Source organism: Stenella coeruleoalba (genome assembly GCF_951394435.1).
Source record: "Stenella coeruleoalba genome assembly, chromosome: 6".
Lineage (NCBI taxonomy): Eukaryota > Metazoa > Chordata > Mammalia > Artiodactyla > Delphinidae > Stenella > Stenella coeruleoalba.
Window position 1 is genome coordinate 120,839,290 of NC_137151.1, and position 17,576 is coordinate 120,856,865.

The 17,576-nt window shown below is 35.8% G+C and overlaps 2 protein-coding genes across 6 annotated transcripts in view; one reads left to right on the top strand and one right to left on the bottom strand.

Moving 5' to 3' along the window:
• The window catches only part of GIGYF2 (GRB10 interacting GYF protein 2), a 126,641-nt gene that overhangs the window by 45,840 nt on the left and 63,225 nt on the right, over positions 1-17,576 (top strand). For all 4 annotated transcript variants that reach the window (XR_013828852.1, XM_079925062.1, XM_079925064.1 and 1 more), the window contains 2 exons: positions 274-385; positions 1,240-1,280. Coding sequence is in view for 3 of the 4 variants with exons in the window: in XM_079925062.1 (XP_079781188.1) it covers positions 274-385; positions 1,240-1,280 (153 nt within the window). In the remaining variant the exon portion in view is untranslated. The remainder of the gene's footprint in view (positions 1-273; positions 386-1,239; positions 1,281-17,576) is intronic.
• KCNJ13 (potassium inwardly rectifying channel subfamily J member 13) lies at positions 5,289-16,807 on the bottom strand. 2 transcript variants are annotated; one of them, XM_079925067.1, is made up of 3 exons: positions 12,989-16,807; positions 7,846-8,085; positions 5,289-5,484 (listed from the first exon to the last, which is right to left on the bottom strand). In XM_079925067.1, exons 2-3 carry the CDS (start codon positions 8,067-8,069, stop codon positions 5,424-5,426), a joined length of 285 nt encoding a protein of 94 aa, XP_079781193.1. In that variant the 5' UTR covers positions 8,070-8,085; positions 12,989-16,807; the 3' UTR covers positions 5,289-5,423. The 2 variants fall into 2 exon arrangements, with proteins under 2 accessions (XP_079781193.1, XP_079781192.1); XM_079925066.1 differs by lacking the exon at positions 5,289-5,484 and adding an exon at positions 5,537-7,248 and having other exon boundaries at positions 7,610-8,085.

Genomic DNA, 17,576 nt, shown 5'->3' on the forward strand with positions numbered 1-17,576 from the left:
TTAAGGAGCTTAATGTTGATACTATTTCTTGTTCAGGACTGGAACTGGGACGCTTACACAGTTTTCTAACTTGTTTTTTTATCCTCCTGTGGTCTAGCTACTTCAGTGCTGTCATTGGTCTCACTGGTAAAGATTCAGTGGGCCTTGCTAAATATTTAAATGTAGACATCCTACTTGGTATATAGACAGAACTTCAGAGATTAATGTTTGATGTTGAACTTGTGCCAGATGTTGACATCTGACTATTATTTTTTTCTGTTTTCTTATTTTCAGGCAGAGGCAGAGGTGAATGTGGTTTCTACCAAAGAAGCTTTGATGAAGTAGAGGGTGTGTTTGGTCGAGGAGGTGGCAGGGAAATGCATAGGTCGCAGAGCTGGGAGGAAAGGTAACTAAAAGGATCCACATCTTGGTATAAAGGTTTCTTGGTGTAAAAAACATTTCTTTTCCGCTTTCTACAGAGGAGAAGGCTCTTTGTAGAGTTACAAGGTTTCCCTTTTCAAAAAATGCTGTTAATTGAATATCAATTATGTTAGAAATGTTTAAATGATCCTTATTTAAAGGAAGAAGCATTCTAGATAAATACGTTCATATTTTTGTGCCAGCATGGATATTTAATAGTTAATTAGATTTGCTATTTGATTAGTGCTCAGTGGGAAGCATCTTCATTTTACTGTTCGTTGCTGTTAATCAAAGCATCTTCTCTATACTGTTTGTGACTTTATATGAAGTCTTTCAAGATGAGCAAAGGCAGTTGCACAGAGATACATGTACAAAGATGTCCACTGTGATAATATTTATAATATAAAATAATGCGAAATAAACCAAACAGCTTAATATCAGTGTGGTTTCTTATATAATAGTGTATCCATACAGTAGAATAGTATATAACCATTAAAGTTAGGATAATTTTGAAAATATCTAGTGATATGTAAAAACACATTCTAAAAGCAGTATATAAAGCTCTGTACAGCAGATACCTAAAATAAAACATGTATCTAATTAAAAAATAACATTTCTGGGTCTATAGAAGCTAGCTTTTGGTAGGTGAGATGGTGGATATTTTTGTTTTCATCTTTGTGCTTTTCTGTATTTTCCAAAGGTTAGGCAGTAACAGTGTATTTGTTTTATAATTTGAAAAAGAAAAATGCTATTAAGAAAGATAGGAAAATGGGTGTCATAGATGGGAAATCTATGTATTACTCTCAAGATTTGTTTGAAACTTATTTTTACCTTTTCTAGGGGTGATAGACGTTTTGAAAAACCAGGGCGAAAAGATGTAGGTAAGACTTTCTTACTGTTTCGAAGTATTTTTATCTGGATTTCCATGATACTGGTTCTTAACAAGGCTCACACATAAGGATACATTTATTAAAAATTACTTGCGTCTCTCCAGTAGATGGGGTTGTAGCATTGCTTGCATTTGGAGTTCCATGGTTATTTGAGGGCTTTATTGCATGAAACCAGGGATGATAAATATAACCATTAGGATTTACTTGATTTAACTTTTTAGGTCTGTGTGTTCTCTGCAAGACATATATTTTTTATTAAGGCTATCTTACGAATTGAAATTTCAAGTTAGGAAGCAGGCTATTAACTCCTTTTCCAGTGCAGGTAGTATGTCACAGGTGAGAAGAAATAGAGAAAATACTAGAATGATCGCTTTTGTATTAGAGAGCGAAGGCTAAAACTGTGAATGTTCTTACTGTGAATGTCGTTTATTCATCTGGTCTTTTTGATGTATATTCTTTCTTTTTTTCAGGGCAGTGTCCACATAGATCTATAGAAATATTTTGTAGTGGCTTTTATTGAATGCTTTTTTAAATAAGATGCTCACTTCAGGTTATTAAATAAACTGTGTTAATGATTCTGAGCTTCTCTTTTTATAAGTAATCCACTTTTGTTGAAAATACTGTAGATTAAAAAAAATTGCTCATACTGTATCTTACTTTCTCCAAGAACAGCAGTACTTAACTAGTTTGTTGGGACACACTGACATATTGATCAATTGTGAGATGTCCTATGACATCAAATTAAGATAATTTGAGTACTGAAGGTTCCAGAATGATTTGTTCTTTTTAAAGTTAGAGATGGTTCTTATCATATATTTGCTTCTTATGTGTAGAGAAATGGGTGGAATTAGAGGCATCTGGGTTAGAATTGTGCATGACCCTTGTGAATACCCGTGGGAGAATGTGGAGGTGGAAAAAGGCCTGTAATATTCAAATTATAATTCCTATTCAATAGAAATTGATTGCTGCATAGGGGGAGATCAGTTCTGGTGATCATCTTACGGTATGGTTCTGTGAGGATGGAATTAAAGGATCATTAAAAAAAATCCAGGTGAAACCGAAAGGTTCAGCTCAGTGCATTTTGGTGTGAAATGCTTTGAAGCAGACATAGCAATTTTGGGTTATTAGGCTGCTGCTGGCAGTTGGTAATATGGGCTTGTACATATATAAAAGTAGGCCTTATGATTTTTAGTATCTCCTTGTCTTCAGTTTGTTGGGACTGTCATGCTATCTGGATTGGGTTCCACAAGCATTTTTTAACTTAGTTCCAACGTGGTCTCCTTGATCATGTGTCCGAGATATCGTCACTGATTTCTCAGGTGGCCCAGGTAAGTGAGCTGTCAAGCCAGGAGTTAGAGCTGCTCTTCCCACTTTCCAGTAAATTTCCCCCTCTTTCAGTCTGTACTCTATTCACCTGAAAGGATAATGGGGCCTTTGCAGAAAACTTAATCCTTAACATAGAAGATGTGATTCTTTAAAGTAAAAGAATCATGAACAGTTCTTTCAGAAGCTTTCAGCCTCCTAGACAAAAGTATTTGATTGCATTTCTTAGTTGTCTATTTATTAAATAGCACTAGTATACCAACGGAGTTCTTTTTGGGGGTGTGTGTGTAGGGAAAGTTATATCTAATTTTCAGGTGCAGAGTTTATGTATAAATAGTACAGTAAGAGACTTCTATGACTTGAATGGAGAATATACTGCATCTATATTGAGACTCAGATCCTAGACAGGTCTTGCTCACTTCCAAATTGCGTGACTTTAGGCAGCCTCTCTGAACTGTTGGAATTGATCTGTGTAAGTGATGTAGAGCTCTTAGGAAAAAATATACCATGTAAATCTTCAGTACTTGTTTTCATCAGGTTAGGAGAATCTTGTTAACTTTATTATAGAAATAAGAATTCTTGCTGATTATATGTGTTACAACAATCTTGTGTTGGAGGAAAACCTGTTGGTCTAGCTAGTACTTAAGAATGCCTAAGGTTTTCAAACAGCAAAAGTTCGCAGTGATTAAGTTTCTGTGTCCTTGATACACTTTGCTATAATTAGTCTTAGACCACTCCAAAGTTCTTTATTTTCTCTTCCTTTTGGTCTAGGAGTAGAAAAATGTGACTTGCTGCTGTTCCCTGCTTTTCACAACTGCTTCCCTTTACTAGCTAGTATTTATTTTAAGAGATGATTCCTGTGTGGGTCATCACCAGTAGGGAGGGTTAATCTTTCACTTTTTTCACATAAACCTGGATAAGGGAAATTTCAGAAAAGAATAACAGCAACAAATCTATTTGAAATCTGATAGGGTGACTTTTTTGGTTCCTGTTTGAGGACAGTTCGATTTTTTTATTGAAATGGCAAATTTACAGAGGATAGTCTTAAGTTAAACTGGAGGTAAGGGAAAGTGTTCATCCTAGTATATGCAAAATTAAAAAAGCAGAGAAAGCATAATTTTCATGGAGTATTAGATTTGGAAAGAAATAATAGAGTTCATCTCGTCCAACCTCCTGCTGGTGAATAAACACTCATTTTGTGTTTATAGAAAAAACTATCTGAAGTTTGAAACAGGAATTTGGGTTTGAAAATACTTCATTGCCTAATTATTTTTTGCTTTTTCTGTTGGAGATTTTTTCCCCTAGTTGAATTATATCTAAACCTTTATACCTACAAAAACGTAAATATATTTGCATCTACGAGGTTCTTATACCATTGAATGGACCCTAAGTAGAAAGGGAATGTTTTTACTTAGGTCGGAAGTTATTCAGATGAATGGTTGGTTATAATTTTTAAATCACTATTTGATTAGTATGCCTAGTAGCTTTAAAGTAGATATAATTTTGGGTCTCCTTGCTCAAATACCACCCTGCAGTTTCCTTCAGCCTAGAGCTTATCTTAACTTGCTCTGATCACTTTCTGCCACAAATGTATGAATATGTGCATGTGTTTGGGTGTCATGCTCAAATGCTTTTAGAGTTATGTATAAATCTGTTCTTCGCTGTTTTCTTGTGAGTTTTTGTTCTTAGCTGTTAAAAATTAAGGGGGTAATATTTACCCTAGTTTTGTTTTATAAAGAACCAAAGGACTGATCTTTGTTGCCTTGAAGAAATAACAGTTTTAAAAGAGTGTTCACTAAATATTGTGAAATCATCATTCTACCCAGGGAGCTAGGTTTGAAACTAGGCTGCTGCTTCAACTTGCAGATGAAAATGAGAAATTTATAGCTGATTTTCTTAGAGTTCAGCTGTGTTAAACTTCACTGTCAATTTTACCTTCGTTACTGGTATCATACCACATCCATACAAACTCACCAACAGCATTTCTGTTATTGTAAATATCTGTTACATTCAGATGCATTGATTTCAGCAGATAACCACAGATACAAACTTTGTATAATGTTATATTTCCACAATGTGTATTGCTAGCCATTTTTTTTTATGGGCGGAGGCTTGATCACCATGATGTAATCAGAAAGATGTAATCAGCATTGGAAAAAAGAAAACATGAGATATGATGAAGGAAAAATAGGTGCATAACTGGCTGAGTATATTTAATACATTAAAAAATAGGGCGCTATGGATATTTCTTACTCTGTCAGTCCTGTTTCAGAGATCTGAAAATTGTCAATGCTTTGTCCATTGATATGGATGTCCAGGTCAGTCCTGTTTGGGCTCTTGGAGACCAGAGGTGTTGGAAGTTCAGGAATAGTCTTATCAAAATTCTCCATCTTGATTTGATATTCACCTTTGGAACCTCGGGTCAGCAGAGATGCAAAACAGTGATGTAACATGATCTCAGAGGGTAGGTAGGATGTCCTCCTTTGGCATATTTCTCCAGTGCCTTCCTGCATTGCTGAAAGGAACACAACTAATTCAAAGTGGGGAGGATTTTCATGCTGGAGCAGAGTAGCCAGGGGACTCGATGGTATAATGGAGTGATAGTAGGTTAGTGGAAAGATAAAGAATGGACATTCCTCAGAACTGATGCCATCAAGGTGGAAGTCCACACTGGTCTGGTAGAGTTCGCCGTTTTCTCTTTCCTGATAGAGTATAGCTGAGACCCGAACACTGGTTAGAGGGCTAGGTCGAGTGTTGGCCACTTGGAAAATAAGATTAGGTTTACCATCTATGTGAGCTACTACTGCTAAGTCAGTAAAGCGAATTGAGAAAGCTCGATTTTTTGGCCGGGCGATCTTCGCCACAAAGGCACCTAAATTAGAAACCATTGAATTTTTTTTAGAATGAACAGATTAAATATCAGTACCTTTTCTGAATGAGAAGGATCTAGCAAATTTTTATACATTTCTTGGTGCCATGCCTTCGAAATGAGTCAGGAATTGAACTTGTTAATTTCTCATTAGCCTGAAGGATTTTGCAAAACGGTACATACATTCTTTATTTTAAACCTGCGATTTCAAAATGGGTAAGCACAATTCATTTTGTTACATAGAAATGTAAAACTTTAGTTTGTTATGAAGTGGAGGAGTGGTCATTTCCTGTATTGCTGTCCCTGCTTTAAAAATAGCAGAAAATAAATGCAATTTACTTGCAACCAGATTACTTCAAGTTTAAATAGAGATTAGATTCATAGTAGAATGATTTGGGGTAGGGAGGGGACCTGTAGAACAAGTGACATTGAAGAATTTTTAACTTTGAAATTTATACAAACCTTTTTTTTTTAAGAATGCTCTGTCTCTAAGGTGGTTTTCAGTGTACCCTTCAAGTGCATCCTCCATGTGCCCCCCAGCAGGTAGATCATGGTTTCTTAACTACTTTTGTGCCACAGATGTTGGCAGGCTGGTGAGGTCTATGAACCTCTTATTAGAATTACACTTTAAATGCATTAAAATAAAGTATATAAACAGGAAACCAAATACACTGAAATCCAGTTGAACATTTAAAAAATTACCATGTGTACTATATGTGCTTTTTTAATGCATTAAATAAAAAAATACAGTGGGGGTTTAGTACTGTAATTTTGAAGTATTATAGTATGATATGAAAATATCTGGGATTTCTGTTTGTAACAAAGTTACGGGTATTGCCAGTGCTTTTGTTTTTTGTTGCCTACATTTATAATCAAAGGAAATACCAAATTTCAGTTGGAGGTTAGTGTAAAAGAAAAAAAAGATGTAAGTTTTTCCTGTCTAAGTTCACATATCCTCTAAATTTTATCGAGTGGCCCAGTGTAAGAACTCTTCTTGTAAAGATTAAGTGATTTGCTACGGGTTGTAAAAGCCAGTTGCTTGCACACTGGGACTTTATTCCATACCACTGTTAATATCGCCCATAGTGTGTTAAAACAAGGTTTTCTCTTTGTTTTGTTTTTTATTTTTTAGTTGTATATATCACTAGCCCTACTTTATTAGAGCAAAGAGTATCATGTGTTGCCAGGTTTATACGCAAAATTTCACAATCATTGTGGCCTATTTCCAGTACAGGCTCAGGATATGTATACTTGTTCTCTAATCTGCAGTGCTGACTGGTGTTCTGGACTCATTAATATTGAGTAAATGTTGAAAAGATGAACTCAGAGGAGAAAATTCTAGCCCAGTAAAGGTTAAAAAAAAAAAAATCAAATTCCTCTGTTAGGTAAAATGACTGTCAAAATATGCATTGAACATATTTATTCACTTATTTAACAAAATATTTAGCTTCTCTGAAAAACTCCTTTTAGATTTTTTGTTAATATCTTTTTGGCTGGTAGCATAATGATCCCTTTTTTCTTAAGAAATTTCAGTATGTAAAATTTAAGTATAGAGAGAGGTTTCTTAAAATTTCTCCTATTGTTTGACCCTAGGCTCTTCCTTTCAGTCTCAGGCATTACCTGCCAATGATGCAAATAAATTATTCTGTAATACCGTTGCTTATAACTGACTATACCCATTCCAAAACATTCATACATTTTTTTTTTTAAGAACAAAAACAATTACCTGTGGGGACTTCCCTGATGACGCAGTGGTTAAGAATCGGCCTGCCAATGCAGGGGACATGGGTTTGATCCCTGTACCGGGAAGATCCCACATGCCGCGGAACAACTAAGCCCGTGTGCCACAACTACTGAGTCTGCACTCTAGAGCCTGTGTGCCACAACTACTGAAGCCTGCGCGCCGCAACTGCTGAAGCCTGTGCACTCTAGGGCCCACGTGCTGCAACTACTGATGCCCGTGTGCCTAGACCCTGTGCTCCGCGACAAGAGAAGCCACCTCAATGAGAAGCCCGTGCACTGCAATGAAGAGTAGCCCCCACTTGCTGCAACTACAGAAAGCCCACGCGCAGCAACGAAGACCCACCGCAGCCAAAAATAAAACAAACAAAATACAAAAAACAATTACCTGTGATGAAGGCCTCTAGCATGAGGCCTAGGAGCATTTGTATGGCAAGTAGGGCGATTGCACTAGGACAGTCACCACTGGGGAACATGGTACCGTAACCAATTGTGAGTTGTGTCTCCAGGGAGAAGGAGAATGCAGCTGTGAAACTGGTGATGTACTTGACACAGATAGTGTGGTTTTCAGGTGGGGCATCATGATCTAGTTCCAGATCACCATTCATCTCAGCTAGAACATACCAGAGCACTGCAAAGACAAGCCAGTGGATAACAAAAGAAGCAGAAAAAACCAACATCATCCAGCGCCAGCGCATGTCCATTAGGATTCCCCAAGCGTCTCGAAGATATGCAAGACCTCTTTGAGCGCCATCCATTTGAAGTGTGCTATGGCCATCCTTGGTGACCATCCTCCGGTATCTCTGAGTTAGGAGAGGAGCAATAACTTTGCAATTACTGCCATCCATCTCAGGCTGTAATTCTCTGAAATCAAGAGTAAATTAGTAAACCCTTAACTGTTTTTCAGGTAATATTAATAAATTCTGAGACTTTGTTTTGTAATTTTTTTGGAATGCTTCCCTGACTGCTGGGCAGGCTTTCCCAGTCTGATAGCTCTTTCTCTTTACATAAGGGAGCATTTACTGACTAAGTCATTCATTTGATAGCTAATCATGGATTGCCTTAGGATATCTATTATTGGTTCCTTTAATGACTGTTAAAATATTGTTTGGCATATTAACGAATCCCCAAGGGTTGGGATTACGATTCATGTCTCTTTTTGATACTCCTATATCTTTCTTGCACAAGTCGAGGCTTCAAGTATGTATTGATTTGACTAAACATTATGTGTAACAACTTTCCATAATTAATTAATAATTTATAACTATGAATAATTCATAATGAAAAGGAACATTAAATATGTGTTCCTCTGTTTAAATAAATAGAAATCATTTAGAAGTGTAGTGTTGAACTGTCTGAAAATGTTTTGAAGCCATACTTATTGCTAGGATAAGAGTAAGCTTTTAGAGATCCATAGTTCCATTGTATGCTTTATAATTAGCCTGTTGAAAGTTCTATGATTAGGTTTTATTTGTTTTTGTTACTTTGTGGTCATTTTCATGGAGTCTTTCCTTCTATGGCTCATGGATTGCCGCCCTTCTGAATATTCTAGATGCTGATTAGATTGTGGGGTAGACAGAAAATTATTTTCTTGGCAAAATTAAGAAATTCCAGGTAAAGATTCCAAGGTAATATTAATTTTGAAAGTAAATGAACCAGGTACTTCCCTGGTGGTCCAGTGGCTAAGATTCCAGTGGCTGCCAATGCAGGGGGCCAGACCCCACATGCCACAACTGAAAGAGTTCACTTGCTGCAACTAAAGATTCCACGTGTCGCAACTAAAGATCCTGCATGCCACAACTAAGACCTGATGTAGCCAAATAAGTAAATAAATAATTTTTTTAAAAAAAGGCAATGCCTTAAAAAAGAAAAAAGAGAAGTAAATGAACCAGAAGAAAAAGCTTCGAGTTTAATGAACTAAAATAATCATTAAGACATTAAAGGTCAATTTTAGAAACATTAGTAAAGTTAGTTTTTAGCTATAAACGGTTTTCATCTGTGTTTCTTCTTTTCTCTGTGGTGAGTCGAAATCTAATGTGCACTTTCCATGTGACCATCCTTGAATATGACAAAGGTGTCAAAGACTTACGCAGAGGCAAGCAGAAACAGAATGGGAAATGCAACTTTGCTTCCCTTGAATCTGCCTTTCTTCTTTGCCACAATCCAGTACTAGGTGTTTATACATGACTCTTTTCGATGCTTCCTCCTTCAGAAGTAGATGCCCTTGGAAGTGTTGCATATCACCTTCCTACCTTTTGAATGACAATGATGCTTTGCTTGAGTTTGCTGGATGGACCCTCCTGTGTCTAGGGACTTTGGGGCTTTGGAGACTGGCTTCCTGTGTTGTTGGAATTGGGCATTGGCCAGCTGGGTATATGCTTTCCCTTTTGTCCTAAGGCTGATTTAACATTTATTGGTGATATTAGAGACATTCTCGTATATTTTCTTCACATATGAGTTGCTGATGGAACACTGGGTTGATTGTTAACTTTATTTAGATTAGATGGTCATTTCTGTTTCATGTTATAAATTTTTAAAAAATCTTAGGGCATTAATGTTTTATAATTTATTATCCTAACAAGTTGTCATTATCATTTTATTTAGTTTTTTTTTCTTGGCACAGCTATTGAGTGATTCATTTTGCTAGACTTTTTGATGTTTTAGAAGACCTGATCTCTGCCCTTTTGGAAATTATAATAATAACAAAATATTCATAGGCATTGTGCTAGGTGCTTTCATTACTGCATTGTCTCTAATTCTTTGGTATCTCAGCAAGATAGACATTCATTTTTTTTTTTAAGATAAACATTCTTATCCCATTTTTCAGATGAGATCACTGAGGATCAGGCAGATAAAAGAAGTTTTCACAAGGCGTATGGATTATTTTGCAAGTCTGACTAACTTAACAGTTGGCTATTTTTTTATTTTTATTTTTTTTTAACTACAAGAAGCTATCTATTTAGAGTTTGGTGAGATAAAAGTCTGTCCCAAGATGATTGGTACTGCATTCACAAAATAGTCTTTGACAGCCTGATTTTTAGCACCTTAGAACTCTCCTGTCCCCAGAAGTGTCTCAAATATCCATTTTAAATCATTGTTAATTTTATGCATGATTTTTATGTCAGTAATGATTAATAATATTGGCTAATATATATTATTTATTATGTGCCAGGAATCATACCAAGCACTTCACATGTATTGACTCATGTGAAGCCAATAGCAATGCCTGGCACAGAGTAACCTCTTGGGCTATTAGTTGCCTTACTGGTATTAATAATGTTTCTTAACTTTCCTAGTAATAAGTACCATTATTAATGCCCATTTTATAGATAATGAGACTGAGCCACAGTGAGTTTCCTAAGATCACAAAGGTAGTAAGTGGTGGTCAGTTCCTGCTTAGTCCGTAGTCCAGAGTCAGTGCTATATTGCCTCAAAAATAGACATTTTGACCCTAGTTAGCTTTTGTGAATAACACGTTACATTTGACTAGTTTTGTCCAAGAGCTCCTACAGAATATTTGTTCTTCAGAAATGCTTAGGCTAAGACCTAGATTTGTACGCAAGAAGGATATTTTCAGTTAAGGAAGACATCTTGTAAGGTTTGAAGATTAGTACAATCAGAATTATTGTACATAGTCTAGTCTTAGATCCTATAGACCAGCAGAGTTAAAACAAAATGTGGAGAGGAGGGTTCTTATAAAGCATTGCCAAATTTGTATTTTGCCAGGTGAGAAAATAATTTTAACAATATATTCATCATAATTTTGTAAAAGAAAAGACATTTTGACACTTGAAGAAGGGTATAGCAATAAAGGGTAGTTGGCTGCCTCCAGTAAGTTTGTGAACCACTGTGTGGTTTTGCATTGTCCATGGCTTTGACCTGTATTGTTTCTTGCTTCCTGCCTATGTGAAAATGCCCATGATGAAGCTGTACACTAGTGCTGTTCCACTTATGGAACCACTGATTGCTAATTGTATCATAGTAATTCGTGGGCGGAAAGGTCCATGATTCTTCTTGATTTTCAGCTTGCTTCATTAAGTTCTAAAATTCATTACCTGAGGAGACAGCCTTTGTATACATACTATAGCTAACAAAATCAGTTATTTTCATTTGGGCCTTTTCAGGATTGTAACTTCTTACCTATAGCTTTTGTAGCACTCTTGCTCTAGGCTTTTACAGTTTTTTTTTTCTCTTGCGACTAAGTAAATACATAAAAAAACCTGTGAACAGGGCAGTCAGAAGGCTAATATCAAAACAGTGAAGCATTATCCTTTTTATATATAAAACTTTCCTAAATCTGGTTTAGATGGTGCTGGAAAGTGGAGTATTTGAGAGAGGTAAGATTTCAGTCCCCACTTAACAGATTACCCTGAATAACTCCATTCTTTGCACTCATGTAGTCAGTGTGGTTTAGCATAACGAAGACAGGGTGGGAAATCTAGCTGACTGGGTTCTGGCTCTGTTGGTTACATAGCTGTGCCAGTTTGGGCGAGCTACCCAATCCCCTTGGCCAGGCTTCCTTATATTAAAAAGAGAAAGAAAGAAAAGAGGGAATTAAATAACATGATCCTTTAAAATCCTACATGTTTGTAAACTTACTACCATTTCCCTCCACTGATAGAGGTTTCCTGTGTGATTTTTTTCTATATAATTTTATATATGCTTGTATGGCATTTAAAACATTATTGTTGCCCAATGTATGTAGATTTTCTTTCCATCAAATTTAAAAGTGTCTGATGGACAGACATGTTTATACTATTATATTTCCAGGTTATTTTCATATCTCTACAGGTACACAAGTGCTTTTTGAATGTGTTTTTCCTAGTCTGTATTTATATGATTCTTGTAAATTGATCCCAGTAGAAAGTAGAATTGGGATGGTTTGCTTGTGTCTCTCTGTGTGGGCTATAAAATATTTGCCCATTTATAAACTGTTTGATGGAAAAAATAGTACTTTATAAAAATGATAGTTTGGATGCTTCATTGGTCATCAAAATAATGGATTCATTTTACTCATTAGGTTGTAGCACTCAAAATTATGTCTTTTATTGTCATGTTGTAATGTAGTAGTATAGTTCATATTAAACAGTTAAGATATAAGTCATAATAACTACAAATGTTAAATGATTGCAGTATTACTGTGTATTTGTTCACTTCTGGTGTAAACAGTTTAAGACTGGAGAGAGTCATAATCATCTCTCCTGCCCTCCATAATTAGGGCAAATAGTGTGAGTTCTAATTCTATTATATAAGCTCAGAGATTCTTTTATATTTTAATTTCTTATTTGTAGAAGCACCTAATTTCAGCAATAATTTCATGCTTAAGAAATTAGGACACTCATCATTTTTCCTATGGCTTAAAAAAGTAAAAACAAAATGATTTTTTGGGGGGGGGTCATTTGTTTTTCTTTGCTCATTTTGGATTTCTTTAATCCCTTCCAAATGAAAAAGATACATTTTTTAAAAAGCCACTGAATTTTTTCCAGGGTCTTTCTCTTCCCATTTCTATATTATAATGGAGAATTAGTATACATTTAGTAAAACAATTAAGAAGAAAATTTCCAATAATGCTTTCAAGAGGACTATTATTCTATTTCTAAAATTTAAGGAAAAAGAATAAAGAACCTTAATGTATGATCCTGTATGTAATGTCTTTGTTTTAAAACTCTATTGGCAATATCAAGCTCCATCCCTATTTGTCAGTCAGTTTTTTTCTCTGTTCTCCTTAAGGAAAGAAATAAGATTGAATATTTTCTCATGTACTCACCAGTTCTTTTGCTGGGCCAGCTTTATACACGGGTAGGTCTGGAGGAAGCTTTCAGAGACTGTCTTTTTGGTGAGGTAATTTTAATCTACAAGTCCAGCTTGTAGGTTCTCTTCTTGGACTGGGTTTACGGTTCACATTGCTCTGTTTATAATGTCGTGGGGGCTGCTTTCAGCTGAAGCTGATGTGATTGGTCACTTAGTCTGCGGGGGGCCAGTTAGCTCTGATCCTGTGGAAAAGAATGCTGGTTTGTTAGGAGGTCTTTCTTCACCCATCACAGACCTTAACAACTCTGGAGAAAGCCTCCAGAACTGACTTGGAGAAGGGGTGCATTTTTTCTCTCTAATCAGGACCGGTCTTTTAGTAAGTTTGCATAATCTTACTTAAGAGTTTATTTACAAGTTCAAAGGGATAAAATTCCCTGCAAGATTTCCTTTCAGCCGTCTTTCCTTATATAGCATGTTTAAGTGTGAGATATTTCCTTTACTAATCTTTTTTTCCTCCATTTCTTTTGGGAATATTTCCTTGGATAAGGACTTTTAGGTAGAAATTAATGAATTGATTTTACTAGTTTTCTTTTCATATCCCATCTCATCAGAATGACTACCACTAATTCTAGAACTAGTAATAGAGGTAATTTAGTTACCTGAAATCTTTTTTTGGGGGGCAAGGAGGCAGACTTTTTTATTTTATTTTTTTAAGGCTATGTACAGAAACCTTGAATAAGAAAACATTTAATTGTTTGGTTCCTTACACCTATCTCTAAAAAACACACCTGTGTGAAAGAACTGAAGAATTTTCTTAAATCATGCTTTAGTAATGTTTAGGGGATGTTTCCCTGAGGAGAAGTATGATGACATGCAATAAATATAGTGTTCAGGGTACAGAAACTTAAACATCTAAATAATGTCTAGCTGGAAAACGTCTGTGATCCAGCGTGTAGCAACCTCAAAATGAGCTGTGGGATAGCTTTGTATAATGCCTTACTGAGCAGGACTTTTCTCCACCTCCATTAGCTGCTGATTTTAAAACTTTGATCAAATGTCACATGTAAGGGGATCTGAGATACAAAGGCTGCGATTGTTCATAGTAAAATCATGGAAGGCCTGCTGGGAAAATTATTAATCTAGACCAATATAATGCTGCTTAGAAAGTGAAATCCGCCTTTGTAGATTCCTTCTCCTCCCCCCACAATTAAAAAATATATTAATTCCTTCTTTGTTTTTATTAATGCCAAACATTTCAATACAAGTTCAGACACAGCACTGCAAACTTTGACCTTCAGAACTAGAGAAGGTAAAAGCATAAAGGAGAGACTTGTGGTGTGATGCACCTTCCCTGCATGTTCTGGTAGGAACTGTACTTAATTATCAATTGCTAGTTTACTGATTGGGGGCGGAAGAGGGAAGACAGTAAATATAGTGTAACACTGCCTTTCAGAAAGCAGTACTGAAGGTGTACCTGCCATGTGTCTTGAATAGACATTATAGTAAGCAAGATAGTAAAGGATTTTACCAACATTAGAAGCCCCTTTCCATAATATATTCAGACAGAAATCATTTACAAGATGATTGTCAAGAAAGAAATGTCTCAAGTGAAGAAGTATTCTGGTTTCTGGATTTCACAGTTTGAAAGTCTGCTGTGGTCTCTGAACAGTGATTCCTAATTGCTAACTGAATGGATGTCGTAGACCAGTTCTAGAGTGTCTCCTTAGGAGCATAGCACTCCCATTATAATAGCCGGAGCACATAAACTCATTTCTGTTTGAAGTTGCCCGGTTAGCTGAGATGAAACTGATATCGGCACAGATGATAAACCAACTTCACCCTAAAATACATGGGCCCTCCCGTCTAAACAGAACTAATGATTTCAGTTGGAGATGGCTCTAAAACATTCTTCTATAAATGAACATACATGCTGCTAGATATCTGTTCATTGATTGATTTATTTTTTATTCCAAATTATAATGATTAAACAAGATGCCAAGAATCAGGTACATTATTCTTTATTAAATTCAATTCTGTATCCCTAAATTGTTTGCTTTTCTTTCTGGCTAAAGCACTCCAGTATATAATCCATAATTGTACCACATGGTACCTGAAAACAACAAAACCTTTAGTTGGCGTGCAGTGTCTTGCCTATGTATATACATAATCTCACAATTTTTAACCTTTAGCCCTGGTCTCCAATGCTCTTTCTTACACAGTGTAGTTAGCTTTCTTTAGAAGATGCCTAGTCTCTTTCCAGTTCTGCATTGAAGCCCACTACTGATCACCTTCCCCCGAGATTTCAGGCAGTGTCTGGGTATATACCAGCAGATGACTGAGCATAAAGGTTATAGGAATATGGGGCATATTTAGACCACATGAGGTGCTTTTTCAGAGTCTGATATACAGCAGCCCCTCCAGTCTCTCCCAGCCAGGAGCTGCTGTGTTTTCGGGACCATATTAACCAGTGGAGCAGATTTGTTACCTCCTCAGGGGTTAGGATGGGAGAAAAGTTGCAAATCTCTGGATATAGAATTTAAACTACTCCATCCTAGTTACCCTGAGTTTTGTTTACAACTGGGGGGAAAAGTAAATATCAATACCTGGATGGGATTCCCTTTCACTGTTTTCTCTGGTATTAGAAAATATTTTTAGTGTTAATCAGAGAATATATATCTGAATAGAGAAATACAAAGTTACTTGCTAGAAAAATTTGCACATAAACAAGCTTCAAAGTCTATCCCATAATTCCACTTTTGCTTTTGGAGTTTGGGCGCTTCTAAGTTCCAAGTTTCACAGCTGTAGATTTTGTTGGCTGAGTGCCTTTTTGCTCCATCTGAAGTTTTCCATAAACACCATTTCTGGCTGTAAGTCAAACATGCACACAGGTGCCCTTTTACTGCTCTTTCTCCTTAGGAAGTCCACTCAATTACACCAGACTAAAACCAATACTGCATTTTAATTTAATTTAGTTTTTAGAAGAGTCCTATTTAGACAATACGTTCAGGCAGAAACAATCAAGTATTTATTGCCGTTGGGGAAAGTATTTATATATGTAGTGCGGTTGTATTTTAGCACCTTTTATACATCTTGAGGAATTGTTGATGTAAGAATATAAAATGTGTTATACAGGTAGTATAGTTTGCTCATAAGACTGCCGTGTTTGCCATATTGAATAGAAAAAAAATATATTTTAAATTTATATTTCTTTACCTTTTAGAGGTCAGAGACACCTTTAAGACCCTGGCAAAAACCTTAGACCCTTTTCCCTGAAAAAAGATAAAAGCATGCCAGCGTGATAGGTGCTTCTAGTTTAAGGATTCATAGCCCCAAGCTCATTTGTTGACTATAGGTTAGAAATATTTAGTTCAGGCATTAATTTGTAAATTATTTAATTATGTTTACCTTTAAATCATCTTGTTTACATATTAATCTGTTAAGATTTTTTAAAAAGTCAACTAAAATATTTGGCTACTCAACTTTGTCATATTGCTAATGTTACAGAAAGAGGAAGACTTTGATTTTAAGTGCTGAGAAAGGCCATGTGGGTGTGGGTATCCCTCGTTCATTTTAGCCCTGGTCACTTTGGAGTCATGTAATTTTTAGACATTAAAGGAGCTTTAGATATTATCTTCTGAGTTGCCCATGAACAACTTTATCATTTATTTTAAGTTGTATCAATAATACACAAATATATTTATTTTTTTAACCCTGTAATGAGTTAACTCATTATAAAGTTTTTTGGCACCCTCAATCCCCACCCAAATTTATATACATACAAATCTACTCTAATCATTTAGGTTATAAAGGATTTATTTTAATGTTTTAGAGCAATTCTTGCATACAGTATAATTTATATTGTAAGTTATATTAGTAGTAATTGGAAATGTATACTCTATTAGATTGTACTTGAAGTCATTTTTTTACCCTTCAAAATAATTTTGAGTAAAATTTTTATATTGTTATATATTAAGTTGATCTTAACATTTTTTTCAGGGGTACACATTTTGTTATCGTTTATCTGCTGGAAGCTTAACAAATTTAGTTCCATTTAGACATCTTGGCAGTCTCTATCCTGAAGCTTTTCTATGCATGATATGTCTATTGCTTTTTTAGAGCCCCTTAGAATTAGATCCCAGAACTTCCTTTTTCTACTTTATTTTTGTAGAATTTCTGGCTGCTTCTGATGGGTTTAATTTGTGAGTAAACTCTGGATTAGGAGTTTGAACATCTATGTTCTGTTTTTGATTTGGTCACTACTCAGCTGTGTGACCGTGGGAGATCCCCCTACAGGTATCCCTTTCCTCACAGGAACAATAAAGATGGTAAGGTTGAAGGTAAATGAGCTCCCTGCTCCAGTCCAGTCCAGTGGCTGGTCCCAGCACAGAGTGAAGCCCAGGGACCCTGTGAAGTCCTTGGTTCTCACAGTCACTACCCAGGATTAGTTTATATCTAAGATTTTTTCTGCCCTAAAATTCTTTCATGTTATTATTTGTAAGAAGTTATATGAATGTAATTTTATCATTCTGACCCCTGACTTCAAAGTTCTTAAAAGAAGCTCCTAATTTCTTCAGTAAATCTTTATCAAGTATCTAACCGTGCCT

What these genes read in the sequence shown, in the direction of transcription:
- KCNJ13 (XM_079925066.1), bottom strand. Translation starts at nt 8,069, where the DNA reads ATGGATGGCAGTAATTGCAAAGTTATTGCTCCTCTCCTAACTCAGAGA. An exon ending in GCTAGAGGCCTTCATCACAG is followed by an intron (nt 7,249 to 7,609) that starts GTAATTGTTTTT and finishes CTGCATTGGCAG; the next exon opens with GCCGATTCTTAACCACTGCG.